At 46.4% G+C, this 18,913-nt stretch overlaps 1 protein-coding gene across 1 annotated transcript in view; it reads left to right on the forward strand.

Moving 5' to 3' along the window:
• Window positions 1–18,913, forward strand: part of LOC149372140 (cytochrome P450 2J4-like) — a 42,159-nt gene that overhangs the window by 10,457 nt on the left and 12,789 nt on the right. The window contains exons 2-5 of the mRNA XM_089585869.1: window positions 3,048–3,274; window positions 9,366–9,487; window positions 9,990–10,096; window positions 10,321–10,625. Coding sequence (XP_089441995.1) covers window positions 3,048–3,274; window positions 9,366–9,487; window positions 9,990–10,096; window positions 10,321–10,625 — 761 coding nt within the window. The remainder of the gene's footprint in view (window positions 1–3,047; window positions 3,275–9,365; window positions 9,488–9,989; window positions 10,097–10,320; window positions 10,626–18,913) is intronic.

An 18,913-nucleotide genomic window follows, 5' to 3' on the forward strand; every position in this document is an offset into this window, starting at 1 on the left:
GTTTGCGCACCGCAGGGCGGCCGAACACTTCCGCAAAGCTCTTCTTAAATACGGGCCAAGTGGGTAGGTCCGCCTCATGGTTTCGAAACCAGAGGTTCGCCACGTCCGTGAGATAAAAGATGACGTTACTCAGCTTGATAGTGTCATCCCACTTGTTATAGCTGCTCACTCGCTCATACGAGGACAACCAGTCGTCAACATCTTCGTCGGCAGTCCCACTGAAGAGGGCAGGGTCACGCTGCCGGATGGCGCCAGAACAAATGACGGTGGTTGAACTGGCCGCCGGTGTTGGGGCAGTCTCATCTGGCATGGTTGACACAGGCGGCAGCGTACGGCTCCGGAGTTCCAGGTTGGTAGGGGACGAACTCAGCACCTCCACCAATTGTAGGGGTGCGTTTATTAGGCGTCCTCAAGAGACCGAACCGCCGTGCAGGATCTGGCAGCGTAGACGGGCGTAGCCAGCACCAAGAGAGCGGGGCAACTTCGTCGTCGTCAGGCGCAGCGTAGTGTCGGCGCATAACTTCGTCGTCGTCAGGCGCAGCGCAGTGTCGGCGCATGGCGGTAGCGGAACCTGTCACAGTTGGCACACTACACTAATAATGAAACGGTTCTTCCTGCCAAACGGACTGGGATAATTCCCCAACACCTGCGATCACATGTTCAGCGGAAAAAAACAAGTGTTCTTGTGCCCTTCTGTGAACGAAACTTTAGAAATAGATGATTCGAACACGAACGTACAAGTCTGAAGGATCTCCAAGATCGAAGTAGCTGTCACTGCTCAAGTTCATGAACGGGTGAAGGCAGACCATTGGGGGTTGTCAGGAAGACCCGACTGCCCACGCAGGTCTTGTGATCGAATCTCAAGATTTGTTTACCTTTTCGTCAGCGCGGCCGCGGCGGTTGAATTTCTTTGGAGGAGAAATTCGAGAGGCCCGTGTACTGGGCGATGTCAGTGCACGTTAAAGAACCCCAGGTGGTCAAAATTTCCGGAGCCCTTCACTACGGCGTCTCTCATAGCCTGAGACGCTTTGGGACGTTAAACCCCATAAACCAAACCAAACCTTTTCGTCAGCGTTTCACATTACTTCTACTACACTTGATCAAATGTTTTAGGGGAAGCCCCCAAGGTGGAGTAGATTTGTAATAAGAGAGTAATTACTCATTGGAATTTACTAAAGCCCACTCAGGGACGAATTATTCTTTAACTGCGAAGTTTCTGAGAAATCTGTAAAGCTTTCTTTTATAGCCGTGTGGCTGGGCTTGGGTTGATGCCAGTGAGTAATTACTGCCTTATTATCTATTATGCTTGCCCAGAGATGTACAGCTGCCACCCCAGTGCTTGAGATGCGCCGTGAGCGTGCCAGTGTGTGCGAGTTGTAGGGCATATCAGCGCCGATTGTGCGGTGCACTGTTTGTTAAGTGCTCTGCATTTAAAGGCTATCCATGATTATGCCAGAGCTGATAGTGGTGGCGTATAAGCAGTGCACTTGTATTCTCTCTTTCCTTGTTGCATAAATATCGAGTTTCCGCAGTCTCCGAGCGCTGGAATATTTTTTGCGAGGAAATAGAAACGTCGCAGGAAAATTAATTATATTAACAAAGATTCCATCACGTACCAGGTGAACAGCCTTTGTCCTCAAGGCACATAAAACATTCTTTTTCCTTTCCTTTCTTTTATTGATTTCCGTTTTATATAATGGAGCAGGTCGGGATAAAAGCTGCTACAGTGCAGCTTGAGAGGCCTTCGACCGTGGCAGCGCGATGAAGCACAACATACGAAGCACAAAATACACAAGTCACCTGTCCTGGAAAAACAATCATCCAGATATGTTTAATAGATAGGGAGGAAAAGACCTGTAACAACACACTACATAATCGCTCTGAAGCATATGAACTCAAGAAAGTGTCAAAACTTTGAGGGGCTCATATTTTCGATATTGATGCCAATTTCATTAAGGGAATTTAATGACCGCTGTAGATTGTTCCCAAGCATTTTTTTACTATAAGTGGTCCTGTGTGTTTTAACCTCCCACTTTTCAGAGCTGCGTGTACTGCAAGTGGGTACGTTTAGACGCAAATTAGCGATGTCAAGTAATGTAGAATTAAGTTTCTTTCTGCTAAAATAGAATTTGCGCTGTAGTCGATATGTGTAAATATCTCGGATTTTTTTAACGTTATATCTCTCAAAGAGAGGGTCACTATATTCAATGTATGATGCATTTGCAATACTGCGTAAAGCCATTTTCTGCATGGTGAAAATATTGTTAAGGTTTGATTCAGTTGCTGTACCCCATACCAAAAAGCCATAATTAATGTGTGAGGCAAACAGTGCATTATATAGTTGCAGTTTAACAGAGTTAGCAAATATATATCTATTGTGATTTAGCATACCGTTACAGCAGAACGTTACAGAGGGAATTTTAAATGTATTCACAATCTCAATATTCATAGACTCGTACGTTATACTATGACTCTCTGGGATTTCTCTACCCTGTGAACGAAAAATCATCGCTTTGTTTTCATTGCAGTTTACTGACTTAAAAGAGCCGAGTGTGTCGTAATATTGTCACGTAGTGGTGACTGCAGTCTGGTGAACAGGAAAACAGCGAGAATGGCTTCCAAACGAAGCTATTTATTTGGGCTGACTTGCGCCCGCAAAAAACTGAATCACTTGGCGGCGGCGTAGTAACAAGTGAGCTCGGCGGTCGTCGAACAGAATGCCGGCCGCTTTCGGCCATGCTGTTTTGTGAAGCTGATATCGAACTTTTGAGATAAAGCTTGGAAAGTTACTAGAACATGCTAGAACAACGTAGAATCGGCTCCGCCAGGATGAGATCAATCACGACAAATCTAGGCGCATCTCGCATCCCAAACAAAACGATAAAGCGGCTTGCCGGCAGTTTTGAAGAACGAACAAACAAACACTACAAACATTCACGGCAATATCATGCTTAGCATTTGCAGCTTCGGACGCCCTGTGTCACTCCAGTTCTGTTAATGAAAGCAGAACTATCCGAACTCCGTTTCGTCCGCATTTCATTTCACAGGACTGGCTTACAACGACGAGGCTGGTCGAGCCTCTGCTGCTGACGGCTCTCACGATCGTGCTAGCTTCGGCGTTGCTGACGTACCTGCGATGCGGAAGCAGAGGTCGCAGAAGACTTCCTCCCGGTCCACCCGGTCTCCCGCTTCTCGGAAATCTACTCTCGGTGAAGCGTTCATTCTACTTCCGGGACTGCATCCGTTGGGCCAAGCAGTACGGGCCTGTGCTCTGGTATGACAAAATTTTCGGTCCTCTTTGTTCGTGTTTATTTTGCTCTGTCTTTATTTTTCTACTCGATTGCTTCAGAAGTTTCTCTGTTCTTTCTACCACGACAGCTGTATGCTGGAAATTATACGGTGTTTACATTGTGATATAAGGCGGGCCTCATAATCCCAGTTTTGTTGCGAAAGCAACACTACGCGAGTCACCGAGCCATTTCGCGGAGCTGATCAAAGGCCATACTGCGCATGCGCGAGGAGCGGTGACGTCACATGGCGCACAGCTCGCGCGCCGCCGCCGTCGCTGCGCGGGTGACTCAGAGGTGCAGCCTCCGCGCTGGCGTGCCGGGGCCGCCGCCGCTGCCGCGCGCTCTCCATCGCCTCTCTCTCTCTCTCTCTCTCTCTCTCTCCCCGTTGCTTTCGCAATCCTCCAGGTTTAACCAGAGCTAAACCACTGCGAATTCTTCTTGTACCCTTGCAGAATTACCGACCATAAAATAATGCGCGTGATCGGAGGCACGTCACTGTGATAATCAGACCAGAATACTTTCGCTTAATACTGGTGGTACAGTAATAAGGACGTCAGATAGAGGAGGACACTCAGTTGGTCGGCCATGATTGGGTGTTAGGCCTCGTGACTGCTTCCTCTTTCCACTTACCATCGTGCAACATTAGAGCTTACGGTAAAAGGCACTACAGAAAAAAAATTATTGCATATTCAGAGTTGGAATTTTTTGCACACAAGGGCGGGTATATGACCGCCAAAAAATTTCAAAAAGAAAAGCATGCACAAGAAGATTTATTACGTGGGACCATGGCAAGCACGGTGTACGTGTCTTATACGAGTATGCTGAGCGTTGTGAGCACGACGTTTTTTTTGGGAAAAAAAACGTTCTTTATTCAGGATCGAAAGTAGTTCTTTAAGAACCAGTACCACGCTGGTTTCAAGTGTTGCACAGCTATAACTAGGTAAGCCATACTTAGCAGAATGAGCAGACACCTCATTACTTTGGCGTCTCATTTTGTAAAGCATTTTCTTCCTACATATCAGTCATTCGCGCCTGCTACATCCAAACGGTTGAATGATATTCCCATTTAAACTGCCTACATTTTCGATGCACGCATTATTTACGAAACATTTGCTAAGATGGCGTAAGCAGAAGAAAAGTTTCGTAGGCTTGTTCTGATTTCGCGGTAGATATAGAGCGAGGAGCAATACTAGGACACGTTTGTTGATGTGACACTGAGGACAGACTCATCCAATTATTTTCCGCAGTTAAAGTTGATTATCTGGCTCTTTCTGGCTATGTTACCGTTTGTCTGACACACTGTTAACACGGAAGGAGTAAAAAGGGAGAAAGCTGTCCTGTGGCGCACTCCCTCTAAGGGACAGTACTTACGGTTGGCATTAGAGACACATGCCCTCTTCGAAACATGCGAAGTTCAGCAGTTACGAAGATTTTAACCGAGGTTTTTAATCTCCTCTATATTTGCTGACCTCAGTACCTCCGGTGCCGCGTTTAAAAGTCTCTTCCCATTGCTAACGGCATCCATTTACTATGCTTTGCATTGGGAATATACCTACGTTGACAAGAGTAAGCATTCCGTACGGTTAGTGATCGAAATCTACTCCGAAATTTAGGGAGCGTACCCTGCCCCTAAAAGAGAGTGCACTAGAGGACATCTTACTCCCTTTTAACTCCCTCATAGGCTAATCATCATTTATAGTGCAGCACAAGTCGCATTTAGTAGAAAGAACATTGGATTTCAAAATCTTCTCGATATTCCATTCAAACTCGTGATGTCCCAACCGAAAAGGACGGTTTGCAGCCGTTTTGAAATGCATGGCAGTGTAGCGTAGCCTCCGGGATTCGTGAAAAAAAAAAAAAAATAAAGGTGTCTACGCGCGTATTTCGCAAAGGAAATCGGGCGGGGATGGCGACACGTGTATTTGGTTTATTGATTTAGTCTAAAAAAGCTCCGTTTTCGCTGAGAGCAGCCTCTTCGCGACTAGAACGCGGCACTCTATCGTTACAGGGCAACTTCTATTTGGCCTCGGTGTACCTTTAGATAGCCTTTAAGGTCAGGCGTTCAGCAGGTCCTGGGCCAAGGGTATCAGTGCTTGGATTCTGGACAGCATGAACTTGAACAAGAGGCAGAAGGAAATCCTTAGTCCCGCTTTCTGAAATGCCTGTCCGGTTCTGGGGATAATGAACAGGCATCCCATTACGCTATTGGATTTATTCATTTATAAATAAATGAACGAATAAGACTTTTTCATTCAAAGCCTCATCGGGAAAAAATGCCGTCGGTGATAAAAATCACCCATTGGCCGGAAGGAAATGACGCCACTAGACCGGAGGCGACCGGAAGCGGTAAAGGCCTCAACGGCTTCTAGCGCTACCGCTTTGCCAGCACACGAGGTAGTTAGGTGCCCCTGTGAATTTCCACACTTCCCACCACCAATGCGACGCGCGGTCAGCAAAGACACGTATCTGTTATTGGGGAGGTGGGGGGTGGGGGGTGTCAACCCTCCTGTTGTGCTTGAAATGGGATACAGCTCCGCTGAGCTCTCCGCCGCGCCTGTCATTTCAATTAGCTCTCAGACGAGTTTCATGGCAGATTGAATCACAGAATGCACTCGCACTAGTCGCTAGAGCGGTTAATCCTGCTGCGTAGACCACCTGGCTCCTTCTGATACTTGGCGTCGCTGCAGTTCACACTGGCTCGCTGTACGGGCCCCGATTGACAAAGCTAACATAGAAAGGCAGTCAAAACGTCTATCGGCTGCAGAAAACGTGAGGAACGTGTATAGGGACATAAAAGCGATAAAAGGAGTGCGAACGAAAGAGTTTCCGTCAAAAAAGCACTCCGCTTAGTGCTAACGCGAGCAATGGTCAAGGTATAGTCTAGGCTCTCAAATGGCCACGGAAGGTTTAACCGCTGCCTCCGTCTCCGACATTTAAGACCTAAAGCATTTAGAGTGTTAAGCGCCAAGACTCTGAACTCATTCGAAGACGCTTCAGAAAAGTTCGCCCGGCTGCCGTCTCTCCAAGACGACCAAGTTGCATCAATAAACTTTGTGAAGCCAAAAGTCTTAGATGTTTAAATAGAGACTCATGAAGGACTTCGTTATTCGGAGCCACCTGCGGTACTCCAAGCGCTCTCCTTGGGTTCTTCGGTGCAAAGCTTCTAGCCGGTCATACTAGCATATAGATGCGAAAATTAAAGGTAGTTAGTTGGTACGACAATGGAGTGCATATTGCAACCGCGCAAAACGACGAGGGACGAAGAGAGGAAAGCACAGGACAAGACGCGTCCCTCGTCGTTTTGCGCGGTTGCAATATGCACTCCATTTGTAATAAGGGAGTAATTACTCATTGGCATCCACCCGAGCGCAGCCATACGACTACAAAGGAAAGCTATACAGCTTTCTCAGAGAAGCTTTCCTTTGTAGCCGTATGGCTGCGCTCGGGTGGATGCCAAAGAGTAATTACTCCCTTATTACAAATCTACTCCACCTTGGGGGATTCCCCTAAACATTTGACCAACACAGTTCCCACTTCGAGTTATTGATCAATTCGATCTCGCCCTACCATAAGCTTGCCGTCCTGGTTAGCTCAATTGGTAGAGCGACTGCTCCGGTGTAGCGGTGGTCCTGGGTTCGAACCCCGGACCAGGACGAATTTTTCTTTAACTACGAAGTTTCTGAGAAAGCTGTATAGCTTTCCTTTGTAGTCGTATGGCTGCGCTCGGGTGGATGCCAATGAGTAATTACTCCCTTATTACAAATCTACTCCACCTTGGGGGATTCCTCTAAACATTTGACCAACACAGTTCCCACTTCGAGTTATTGATCAATTCGATCTCGCCCTACCATAAGCTTGCCGTCCTGGTTAGCTCAATTGGTAGAGCGACTGCTTCGGTGTAGCGGTGGTCCTGGGTTCGAACCCCGGACCAGGACGAATTTTTCTTTAACTACGAAGTTTCTGAGAAAGCTGTATAGCTTTCCTTTGTAGCCGTATGGCTGCGCTCGGGTGGATGCCAATGAGTAATTACTCCCTTATTACAAATCTACTCCACCTTGGGGGATTCCCCTAAACATTTGACCATGCACTCCATTGTCGACCACCAACTAGCCCGCCTTCACTTGTTAGTTGGTACACCATGCGGCTTACCACCAGAACTTCGTGGCGTGTTACCGTCGAGGTAGGATGATTTCCCCATTGCTGGCCTGTGATTCTGCGGAGCACATTGAGGTGCCGCAATAAAGAGCAGATAACTCAGTACACTGCTCGTCGCCACTTGACAAAAGTCAAGAATTAATGCAGGAGCTGCCAAAATATATATCCAGCCGCGCACAATGTCATTTCCATTTGGTTCACCGGCTACCAGCACAAGCGACTATTCTTGACAGTTCGTCCGGCGTTTATTTCGGTACAAGATTATCTTACGCTCGAAAGTACCCGCAATGGGCCGTGCTTTCCGCTCCCCTCCTTGTTACTTGCTCCCTCTCACCACACGCACCTTCTCTCACACTCTCCTCTGCGGACACCGACAACAACTAGACTACGATCTGGGGGAGTGAGGCACTAATGCCAGTCGCTTTAAAAAGCGGCACCAGCCTTTAGCACCAATCCTTTCGCACCTCCCTCTTCCTCCATCCTCGCTTAGGGTGCCTACTCCGCTATGCTTTGGATTGTAAGCACCGGCTCGTCTGTAGAAGCCACTTCGCTACTGGCTGCAAGGAAAAAGCAAGGACAACGTAATTTAAAGAAGCAAAACACAGAGACCTAATTTCATTATGTGTTGGCAATGCAACAGCATTGTAAGCTGCTGCTGCCTCTGCCGGAAGTGGCTGGTGGGGCTTGTGAGACCCGCGCTGCTCTTCCCGAGCTTTCCCGATGCACCACCTGCCACATCTGGCGAATGGAGGCTTTACACAGACGAATCTGATTTGGTGACGTTACTTCTGGTGTGGTGACGTCACTACCTGGTTGGTGACGTCACGTCTTTCCAGCAAATGGGAATTATCCGCTCTGGTGACTTCACTGCCTGCCAGTTAATGTGGATTTTTCTGGACAACGCCGATGGGTCTCCGCCGGCTTTTTGCTGCAGTGAGGCATCTATACAATTGCATAAAAAATAAAGATACCCAAGACTCTTGGTCGCCCCATGGCAACGATGTAGGAAGGATACAGCTTGGCAGATTCCCAGTTCGAACTATTACCCAAGACACATGCCGAGCTGCAGTATACCGAGGTTGCATCGCCAACTGCACAGCTGCTCCAAAGCGCAAACTTTCCAAACCCCCGCCACGGGTAGGAAACTCCTGCTGGTTTCGGCTTAAACTACTTCAGCGCACTTGGTGACTGGAGGTGAACTCGTACTTAGAGCAGAACGATTCCTGCCCACGCGCGTAGCGTGATAAGGCGGCGGCCGTGGCCGAATAGCCTGAATCCCGCTCGGGGATGAAGTTTCTTATAGAAACCGTTTTGATGACGATAATGCCATGCTCTAGTCTGCTTCCCTCCGGCCGCTATGGCAGGAGTTCGCGCTGACGTCTGTATTTGCTGAACAATGATGTATATGGAAGTTTCCTACCTCTGGCCCTGTATCGTTAGAGAACCATTAGGCTCACGTGCTGCAGTCGCTTACGTTAGCACTGTGGTACGACTTTGTACGACAGAGCCGTCAGCGATGCAAGCTTCATGCGCTTTGGGCGCACGTGCAAACGCGGACCTGACAGGCTATAGCCTGTTTGTTTCATTAGCAGGGGGTGACCAAGAGCTTTTAGAGGCGTTAACTAGTCAGCTTTGCTTTCGAGGCTATACAGAATTCGCTCGACACAGTCACTGTTGCGCCTCCTGTCAGGACGTCCTCTCCCGCACCGTGGTCTTATTTGGTAGCTGCACGGGTACGCAATAAAGATTGATGCACTTCAGTGCATCCCATTCACAGTTTTATTCCTATAATAGAAGCAGATATGCATGTATACTAGTCCATAAATCATTTTGCTCTTTAAGGAGGCCAGAGGTCTGTTGATGTTGGCGCTTTCGTTTTCTGTTTTCTGAGCATCGCTTCTAGCTTTCGACATTGTTCAGGTTAAAGATGGCCGCCGCCAACGTCGTGGTCTTGGCCGACGAGCAATCCATCCAGAAGTACATGTGCAAGAAAGAGATGCAGAATCGCCCTTCACACTGGACCATTCAAAACAAGAGTAATGGTGAGCACTTGGGTTTCATGCCTCTCTCCATTTTCTATATAAGGTTATGCGGTGTCAATGTTGCTGTTTTTCTCGTGTATATGATTGTATATGTTAGCTCTGTAGGAAATTATCTGTATTAAGTCATTTTGTTGAAAAGTGCAGCTTACCTTTAAATCTTTTTTGACAACGCACTAACTATTCTTGTTTATGATTGTTCATGTAATAATTTATTGTCCAGCAGTAGATGTACGAACGTTGCCATCATTTCCAGTTTCGCTGCAGAAGATCAATAATGCCAAGCTGTTGTAACACAAAGCAAAGCCATGATCCAATGCCTTCATTACACAGCACTGACTTGCATTATAGACAGTTGAAAAGTATCTGTGCACCGTTTCTATTCTGCAACTGCACTGCAACTCCACTGCGCTGCGCTGCACTGCACTGCACCTGTGCCCATGTTCAAAGCGTTGCTACTATACTCGTTACATGAACGTGAGGTGCGCGTTGGTCGCCTCCGCAGGAATCGTGGCTCTCAGCGGCCAGGCTTGGAAGGAGAACAGGCGCCTGTGCGTGCAGATACTGACCGATCTGGGGTACGGAAAGGAACCGATGCACGCCCGGGTTCAGGTAAGCACATCAACCGAACATCTCGCTTATTCAAGCCATTTAAAGCGGTCTTGAATGTTTCTAAGGCCATTTTGACTGCTCTTTTAAGATATTACACTTTAGTTGTTTATATTCAGACGAAAACCTTATCGAGAATCGTTCGTTTCTGGCCGTACTATGTCATTCTACCTCTTCATTGGGTCAACCAGGAGCCAATTCATTCTCGGACAACCGCTCCCGTACAGGAGGAGGCGCGGCACCTGGCGGACAAGATCGCCGAGGCCGGAGGCAAGCCCGTCGCGATCCGCGAATACCTGCTGGGCAGCCTGGTGAACAACATTGTCTACTACCTGCTGGGGAGGCGCTACGACCTGGACGATCCGAAGCGGCGCAGGCTGGACAGGCTCGTTGCCGGCTTCCTCGAGTCCGGAGTTGACTTCTCCATCGAGTGGCTGCCCGCCTGGCTGAGGCGTGCTTCGCAGTGCGTGTTCCCCAAGATGCGGAGCTCGGAAGTCACGCGCCTCGCCGAGGGCGTCAGCCAGTACATGAGGTGCCGCCTTTCTCTTCCGCTTTAAACAAAGAAGCGGATAGCTTCACCACAACGCGTTTCCCGTTTGACTGCACCCCCCTGGGAAGAGGCAGACGGTGCCTCCTTGGGGCCTTAGGCGCATGCGCAGTTTAAGCCTTGCGCGCGGATCACAGATAACGCTAGGCTAAAACTGCAACTAAAAATTCTAAACTGGTAAAAGTCTTGCAGTGAAAATTATTGCACGTGCACAAGCTTTACACGCTGAAAAGAATTTATTTCATGCCGCACAACATTGTGCACGTTAGCCTAAGGTCAGTGCAAAAAGCCAAGTTAAGGGAATCGTGAGTTTGGAGAGAGGTCGAAATAGATGGAAGTACCCCAGAGAGGCAAGTTGAGCGTTAGATATAAAAAATTATTGGTACGGTTATGCGGACCCATAATTCATTGGACCGTCTATATCTGAAATACTTAGACCTTAATAAGGCGGCTTATTCAACGCAGTTCTTCGTTTTGTATCTCTTCCTAAAGATTGTATATATAGATGCATGACCTCTCAAATATACTGAGAGCGCTTAACGACGAGTACCTACCTGCCTTTCTGAGTAAGCTTCGCCTGAGTCACCCTCCGTTACGCGTTACACTACAGTCGAACCTCGTTATAACGAAACGGTTTGTAACGAAAAACTTAATATAACGAAGGAATGGTGATTCCCCTTGGAAGCACGATCAACAGGTGTTATAACGAAGGTGAGACTATAACGAAGTAATCGCCGGGCCCCTTCAACCTCGTTATAACAAGGTTAAACTGTTCATGTATATGGCAGCCTGAAATAAAAAGAAAAAAAAATGAGGAGGGGTGTGAGCGGTAGTACCTAACAAAAACTGGAACGGCTCAGTTTAATCGGATTGAATTGGAAAACGTTGTTTGTATAACAGCTTTTACAATGCTCTTTTTCTCGTGGCCCCTGTCCGGCTCTTTGGTTTCACAATGGTCACGGCGGCATTGGCAAATGTTTCTGTTGCCCTCGTGGGCTGTGGAGCGACACACTCGATCGGCCGTAGTACGAATGCCAGAAGCTTCATCCGGACCAGTGAGAGGGTCACGCTGTCGTGTGCTGTGGGAAGCACCCCGTCTCCATGTTTGCTTCTTGGCGAGATACGGTGGATCTCGCCACTGAGTATAGTGAAGCTCTAAAAAGAGCATAGTATTTATTTTTCAAATTCTGCGAAGCAACCAACTGGCTTCAACTCAGATCCGATAAGAGCAGTTTCTCGTGTAAAACCTCATTGCTCATCAGTAGGGGTGTGCGAATATTCGAAATTTTCGAATATATGTCGAATATTATATTTTTAGTATTCGAATTCGATTCGAAATCCAAGTATTCCTGTTCTTTCGAATATTCGACCCGACGCGAATATTCGTATTTAGCCGAATATTCATTGTGAGCACCGGCGTTCATTTCGGTCCGCAAGCCCTATCGACAGAGACATAACAACATGGCGGCGCCCAGAGCAATGCGCATGCATGAAGGAAAATTTTTCCTTCGATTTTTCCTTCGAGGAAGGAAAATTTTTTCTTCCTCCAAGGGCCATGCCGTAGCTGACTGCGCTGGGGAGCTTTTTTGTGGCTATGCCTGCGAAGCTGCTATAGTCAGAGCTGTGCATAAAGTACCTCTCAATACGTGCCAGGTCAGTGCCAAGTGAGAGGGCATTTTCTGTGGCGGGAGGAGCCGTTTCAGCTAGAAGGGAACTACTTCTGCCTCACCATGTGGAGCAGCTGGTTTTCCTTCACGACAACCTTTTATGTTTTTTTTTTTTTTTTTTTTTATTGATACTGTTGACCCTCGCTTGAGGGTCGTTACAGGGAGGGAATACAAATGCAATGTACAACAGAAAAAAATCATGTCTCATAACATCAAGTTGGGTGGCCCCGACACAAAATATCGATAGAACGTTCGAACTTGTGCACATCCGATTGCTCAACAACTTCAACTGGCAAAGCATTCCACATTTCGATGACATCAGGAAAAAAAGAGTACCTAAAAACATCAACACGTGAGTCGTAAGGCTTGATTGATCGATTGTGGCTTGTTCTCGCGCTGCGTCTTCCCGGAGGCTGAACATACCTATCTGATTTTATCTTGAAGTGTCCTTGAATTATCTGAAAGAAAAGCTTTAGTCTTGATTTTTTTCTCCGATTTTGAAGTGACTCGAGCCCACATGAGTTCAGCATTTCCGTCACTGAGTCCCTTCTTCTGTATCTTGACGAAATAAACCGAGCAGCCATTCTTTGAATTCGTTCCAGTTTATCTTTTAGAACTTTTTGGTGCGGGCTCCAGACGACACAAGCGTACTCCAAGGATGGGCGGATGAATGTTTTGTAAGCTATCAGTTTGACATCTTTTGTTGCATGTTCCAATTTCTTCCTCAGAAAGTAAAGTTTTTGGGAAGCTGTCGAGCACACGTTATTAATATGTTTATGCCACTGCAGATTATGTGCAATTGTGACGCCTAAATACTTGAAGGTATCAACATTTTTGAGATTATTTTTTCCAACATTATAAGAAAATAACTGCACAGTCTTCTTATTAGTTATATGCGTAAAAGTTGATTTTGTGTAATTAATTTCCATGCCCCATTTTTCGCACCAAAGATGCAAGGAATGAAGGACACGGTTTATTCTAATTTGGTCGGTAGCTTGTGTTATTCGAGAATAAATTAAACAGTCGTCTGCAAAAAGCTTCAATTCTACGGGAGACTCGGTAACCTCGTTAATATCATTAATATAAATTAGGAACAGTAATGGAGCTAAAACCGACCCTTGAGGAACGCCAGAAAATACTTCTAATGTAGAAGAAAAACAATCATCCACATGCACAACCTGCCTGCGATTGTTCAAATAGGCTTTAATCCACTTAAGAATGGTTTCGCTAATTCCTGCTTTGTGTAACTTGAAAAGTAATTTACTGTGTGGAACCTTGTCAAATGCTTTTGCAAAATCTACGCAAATGACATCTATTTGCTCTTGGGCATCTATGGCTGAACTAAAATCATGTATCGTTTCTATAAGCTGTGTTATGGTAGATAGCCCTCTTCGGAACCCGTGCTGATGCTGATAAAAGAACGCGTTATCCTCGAGGAAAGTTAGTATATGTTTACTTATGATATGTTCCAATAGTTTACAGCTGATACTTGTCAGGGAAATTGGGCGATAATTATTTGCGAGTAGTCGGTCGCCGTTTTTAAAAACAGGTGTTACGACTGCGCACCGCCAATCTTGTGGCAAGGAGTTAGTGTGTAGGGACTTTGTAAAGATTATCGTCAAGAAAAATGATATCCACTCAGCGTATCGCTTTAAAAACTGGGTTGGAATCCCATCCGGCCCGCTAGCCTTTTTAGAATCCAAAAGTAACAATTGATTAAACACGCCGGCCTGAGTCACGACCAGGTCTTCCATCGAACATGAAAGGGAGGAAGGCGGGTACGCGTCACAGTCATCATTGCTTGGTTTAGAAAATACAGACTGGAAAAAGTTATTGAAATGATCTGCTATTTTTATTTTTTCTGTTACTATGTTCTCACCAATTTGAATTCTATTGATTTCTTCTTTATTGCCACTAAGGTAAAGCCAAAACTTCCGAGGTGCCGTTTTAACGAAGCTACTTAATTTTTTATTAAAAAAATGCTCTTTTGATTCCACCAGAGCCGTTTTTAAACTCCTTCGCAATTTCGATACCTCAGCTGAGCTGTCTTTTCTCCTGCGCAGCCTCTTTATCTTGCGCTTAATGTGTATAATAGGTCGATTAATCCAAGGGTTACGGGGTTTTATTTTCTTTTCTCGAGTTGGAATGAATCTGTCAACGCAATGTTTTATGATATTCTTGAAACGTAGCCATAGGTCTTCAACTGGTTCACAATCGCAGGCATGTTCGAATTCATTATATGACATTTCTAAAAAATCTTGAATGGATGTGTCGTCTGCCTGCCTATAAGCCTTAAATTGCACAGATACAAAGGGTTGGCCACGAGTGTTTGCTCTGATCGGAATGTGCACAGAAACCATTCTATGGTCAGATATCCCGTCTTTAACAGACACAGTACATTCACCCACTCTGCCCGAAAGAAACACCAAGTCCAAAAGTGACCGGGATTCGAGTGTTACCCTCGTGTCTTCTTCCACGATTTGTTTAAGATTGTGCGAAAACATTATTTGCAGCAGTGCTTCGGAACTAGAAATTTCAGCGTTCCCAGGTAGGAGTCTGTCCCAGTTAATGCTAGGCAAATTAAAATCTCCGGTCATTATTAGTCTGGTGGTACGGTTCAAGTGAGTGCATAAGAACATATTAAGGTCATCCAAAAACTCTGGTGAAGTGGCAGGCGGCCTATACACTGCGCCAACAAGGTAAGCAACACTCGCATAAGTAATTTTGCACCAAACTGTTTCAGGCAAAGTGCACTCGACCATTACTGCATCTATAGATCTTTTGACAATGATTGCAACACCCCCACCACGAGTATCCCTGTCCCATCTGAACATCTGGTAGTTTGGGGGCACTATACAGTGACTAGGCACACCGTTGTTTAGCCATGTTTCGGTTACGACGAGCACGTGTGGACTTTCTGTCATTAATACATATTCTAACTCGGTTACTTTGTTAAAAAGGCTACGAGCATTCAATGATAAGATTCGTAGCTATGACGGGGTGAGTTCAGGTGTTGAATCGGCGGAATTATCCGAGGCGTAAGAGCCATCATGCGAGTTGCCTGCTTTTCGAGTGCGTTGCTTGAATTTATCTCGGGAGTTCAGGAGCGAGCGTGCGTCCTTCTCGTTGTCCCATGTGTATAACTTGTCATTTATTTTGAGCTTGTCGTCGATCAAAAAGACCTTCTCGCCCTGCGCCCTTTCAGCAGAGGCACTTTCCCACAACTTCCTTCGCACCGCTACCGTTTCCTTTGCATAGTCATTGCTCACACTAACCGATTGTCCTTTCAGTTTGCTACAGTTCTTCAGCACTTGTTGCTTTTCTCTGCTGTCATAAAATTTCATAATAATTGGCCTAGGCCGTTCTTTGTTCTTTTTCCCTATGCGATGGATTTTTTCGACGGTTTTTACTTCAACTCCCAGCGTATCATGAAAAATTTTATCTATGACAGCTGCCTTTAACTCCTTCTCTGAATCGCCGATTTTTTCAGAAACACCAAAAACCAGCAGATTGTTACGACGACTATAGTTTTCATACTCAATCAGTTTTCTGGCCTGTTGCTGAACTGTTACCTCAAGATATTCAATTCTTTTGTTCAATTGTATCACTGCCAGAGAATCAGTCAGTCTATCAGTCTTTTCATTCAGCTGGCCAATATCCTTGCTGATATTAGTCAACCGGCAGTCAGACGCGGCTTGATTATCTATAATCGTCTGTAACAGCTCAGCTGTCTTAGGTCCGGGGTTTTCTTCTATGTCTCCCGACATCAGCAGCAACAGCACGGACCAACAGTCAATAACAATGCAATGAAGCCTACCAGGGCACGGCAGGACGACTAAAAATCTATTGTCACTACGGTAACAGCAGTCTGTGGATGGGGAACCAACCTGCACAAACAGCAGCAGCGGGTGAGCCATGCTGTCCGCAGGCCAGATGCCGTGCCCTCTGATCTGGTCGGTGTCGCGTCGTTCCTTAAGTAGATCGGCTGCTGGTGACGTCACATCTCGTGGTCGATATCCCTTGATTGTGTTGTTGCTTGTGACGTGGCACGCGCAAAGCATCAGGGGTTGTATCACGGTGTTGTTGGTCGTTGATACCGGGGTGGGCGTCGCATGCAAAATCCACGGCAGAACCTGCACAAACAGCAGCAGCGGGTGAGCCATGCTGTCCGCAGGCCAGATGCCGTGCCCTCTGATCTGGTCGGTGTCGCGTCGTTCCTTAAGTAGATCGGCTGCTGGTGACGTCACATCTCGTGGTCGATATCCCTTGATTGTGTTGTTGCTTGTGACGTGGCACGCGCAAAGCATCAGGGGTTGTATCACGGTGTTGTTGGTCGTTGATACCGGGGTGGGCGTCGCATGCAAAATCCACGGCAGAACCTGCACAAACAGCAGCAGCGGGTGAGCCATGCTGTCCGCAGGCCAGATGCCGTGAGCCGTGATGCCGTGAGCAACGCGCTTTTGTGCTGATGGCAAGTTAGCCGTAACCAATGCTGTGTACTAGCCATCCTCTCTAATATTTCCACTCTTCTAAGAATGATGTTCGAGACTTTGATACTTTTTGTGCAGCCACACACACCTTTTGTGTTCATTTAATGATAGATAGTTGAACTGTGATGTTCTTAGGTGCTCAAATAAATGTTTTGTAGTGGTTAAATGCGTCTGTCCTTGATTATTCGATATTCGATTCGATATTCGGAATCAAGTATTCGTATTCGATTCGTATTCGAAAAATTTGATATTCGCACACCTCTACTCATCAGACATTACACCATCTACTTACCCCTCCCTTCTGCGAGACCATGCTGCTTGTGCTCTTCTCCTTGAAATGGTTCACCTGATAAGAAACACAATTCCTAATTGTGCACGTTGATTTCTATCTTTCCTCTCATTTCTCTTTCCCAAGTTCTGCACAGAGGAGGACTCCGTGCTCCTTTGTTGGGCATGGGTGCTTTAGTCGTGGCCGGTGTACTGTGCTTTGACTGTGACCGTGACCTTGACTATGTTGTGACTTTGGTTTTGTCTTGTTTTGTTTTGACTATGTTTTAACTTCCCTAAGTTTCGTCGTGGCGGGCATTCTGTGCTCTGTCTTGATTGTTACTGAGACCTTGACTATACTGTAAATTTGATTTTCTCGTTTTTTTTTTCTTCGCGGACTGCACGCTGTGCTTTGTCTGTCTGCCTGTGACTTTGACTGCGATGTGCCTTTTGTTTCCTCTTCTTTTGAGTTTTTTTTTGTTTTTACTGCTCTAATTTTTTAATTTTTTTTTCTTTTCTTTCCAGCATTTACCCATTTTTCATTTATCTTGAATTGGCGTTAAGCCTGACAAAGCTTTACTAGTCGGGCTGGCTCTCTCTCTATTGTATGTTTTTTTTTTTTTTTCCCCGCGGCCGCGGCGCTCGAATTTCGATGGAGGCGAAATTCTTGAGGCCCGTGTACTGTGCGATGTCAGTGCACGTTAAAGAACCCCAGGTGGTCGAACTATCCGGAGCCCTCTGCTACGGCATTCCTCATAGCCTGAGTTGCTTTGAGACGTTAAACCCCCATAAACCATAAATTTTTAAGTTTCTTTTTTAGAGCGCAGCTCTTTGGCGTCCGTTCCTGGGTTTCGCGTCGTCGTCGTCGTCGGCCTCGTAACCAGCTCCGCCCCCAATGTCACGCTTTTCAATTGGTCGAAATGCTCATGACGTCACAGTGCGCGAATTTCAAATGGGGCCAATTGTACTTTGGCTAGTAACCATGCAACCAATCAAAGGGATCGTATAGTGATGCTGCAACTAAGTTGGACTGAGTTTAGTTAATTGCTTAATTAATCAATTAGCCTAATTAATATAGAGGAGAATGAAGAGGTCAGAAGAAAAGAAAAGAAAGACGCGCGCCGCAGCGACAACAGCGTCCGCGGAAGGAGACGCTGCTGAAAAAAACAGATAAGTACGAAGCCGCGTTCCCTCCACCACCACGCACTTCCCCACTCAGTAAGACGTTGCTCGTTTCATATACGTTGTGTCGAACATCCTAGACAGTTCCAACAATTGACAGGTTAATGACAGAACACGATGGATAGAAATATAATAATATAAACATGAAATAGCCTAATTAACCTTTCTAGTTAGACCGCATAAATCAATAAAACCGAGAACGAAATTGGTCGAGTTGGGGAATCGAACCAGGGTCTCCGGAGTGCGATACGATCACGCTAGCCACTCCGCGATGCCAGCTGAATGGTTTGGAATGAACAAAGGCGCGTCTAGCTAATACGGCGTCTTCGTTCACTCCCATCTTCCCCCTTTCCCTTACGGCGAGGTGCAGGTGTCCACCCAGATATGCGAGAGAGATACATTTCCTTTCCTCAAAAAATAAATTTACCGTCCAGCAAGGCGTACAGCCGAATTGGCGATGGCGTTCTGTGGACGCGTCATTCGCTGGCAGCACTTGATTCATCATTCACAACCACATTCTTAACGTACGCTCCCTTGCCGCACATGCCAAGGACGTACACCACGATCACATTCTGCGCCATTCCTCTGTACTTTGCTTTGCTGAAACCTGGATGGATCCCGAAGAGCCTCTCGAAATCATAGATTTCCTATACTGCTGTGGTGCTCG

This window comes from Amblyomma mixtum, chromosome 1 (assembly GCF_055824585.1).
Source record: "Amblyomma mixtum isolate Tamu chromosome 1, ASM5582458v1, whole genome shotgun sequence".
Classification (NCBI taxonomy): domain Eukaryota; kingdom Metazoa; phylum Arthropoda; class Arachnida; order Ixodida; family Ixodidae; genus Amblyomma; species Amblyomma mixtum.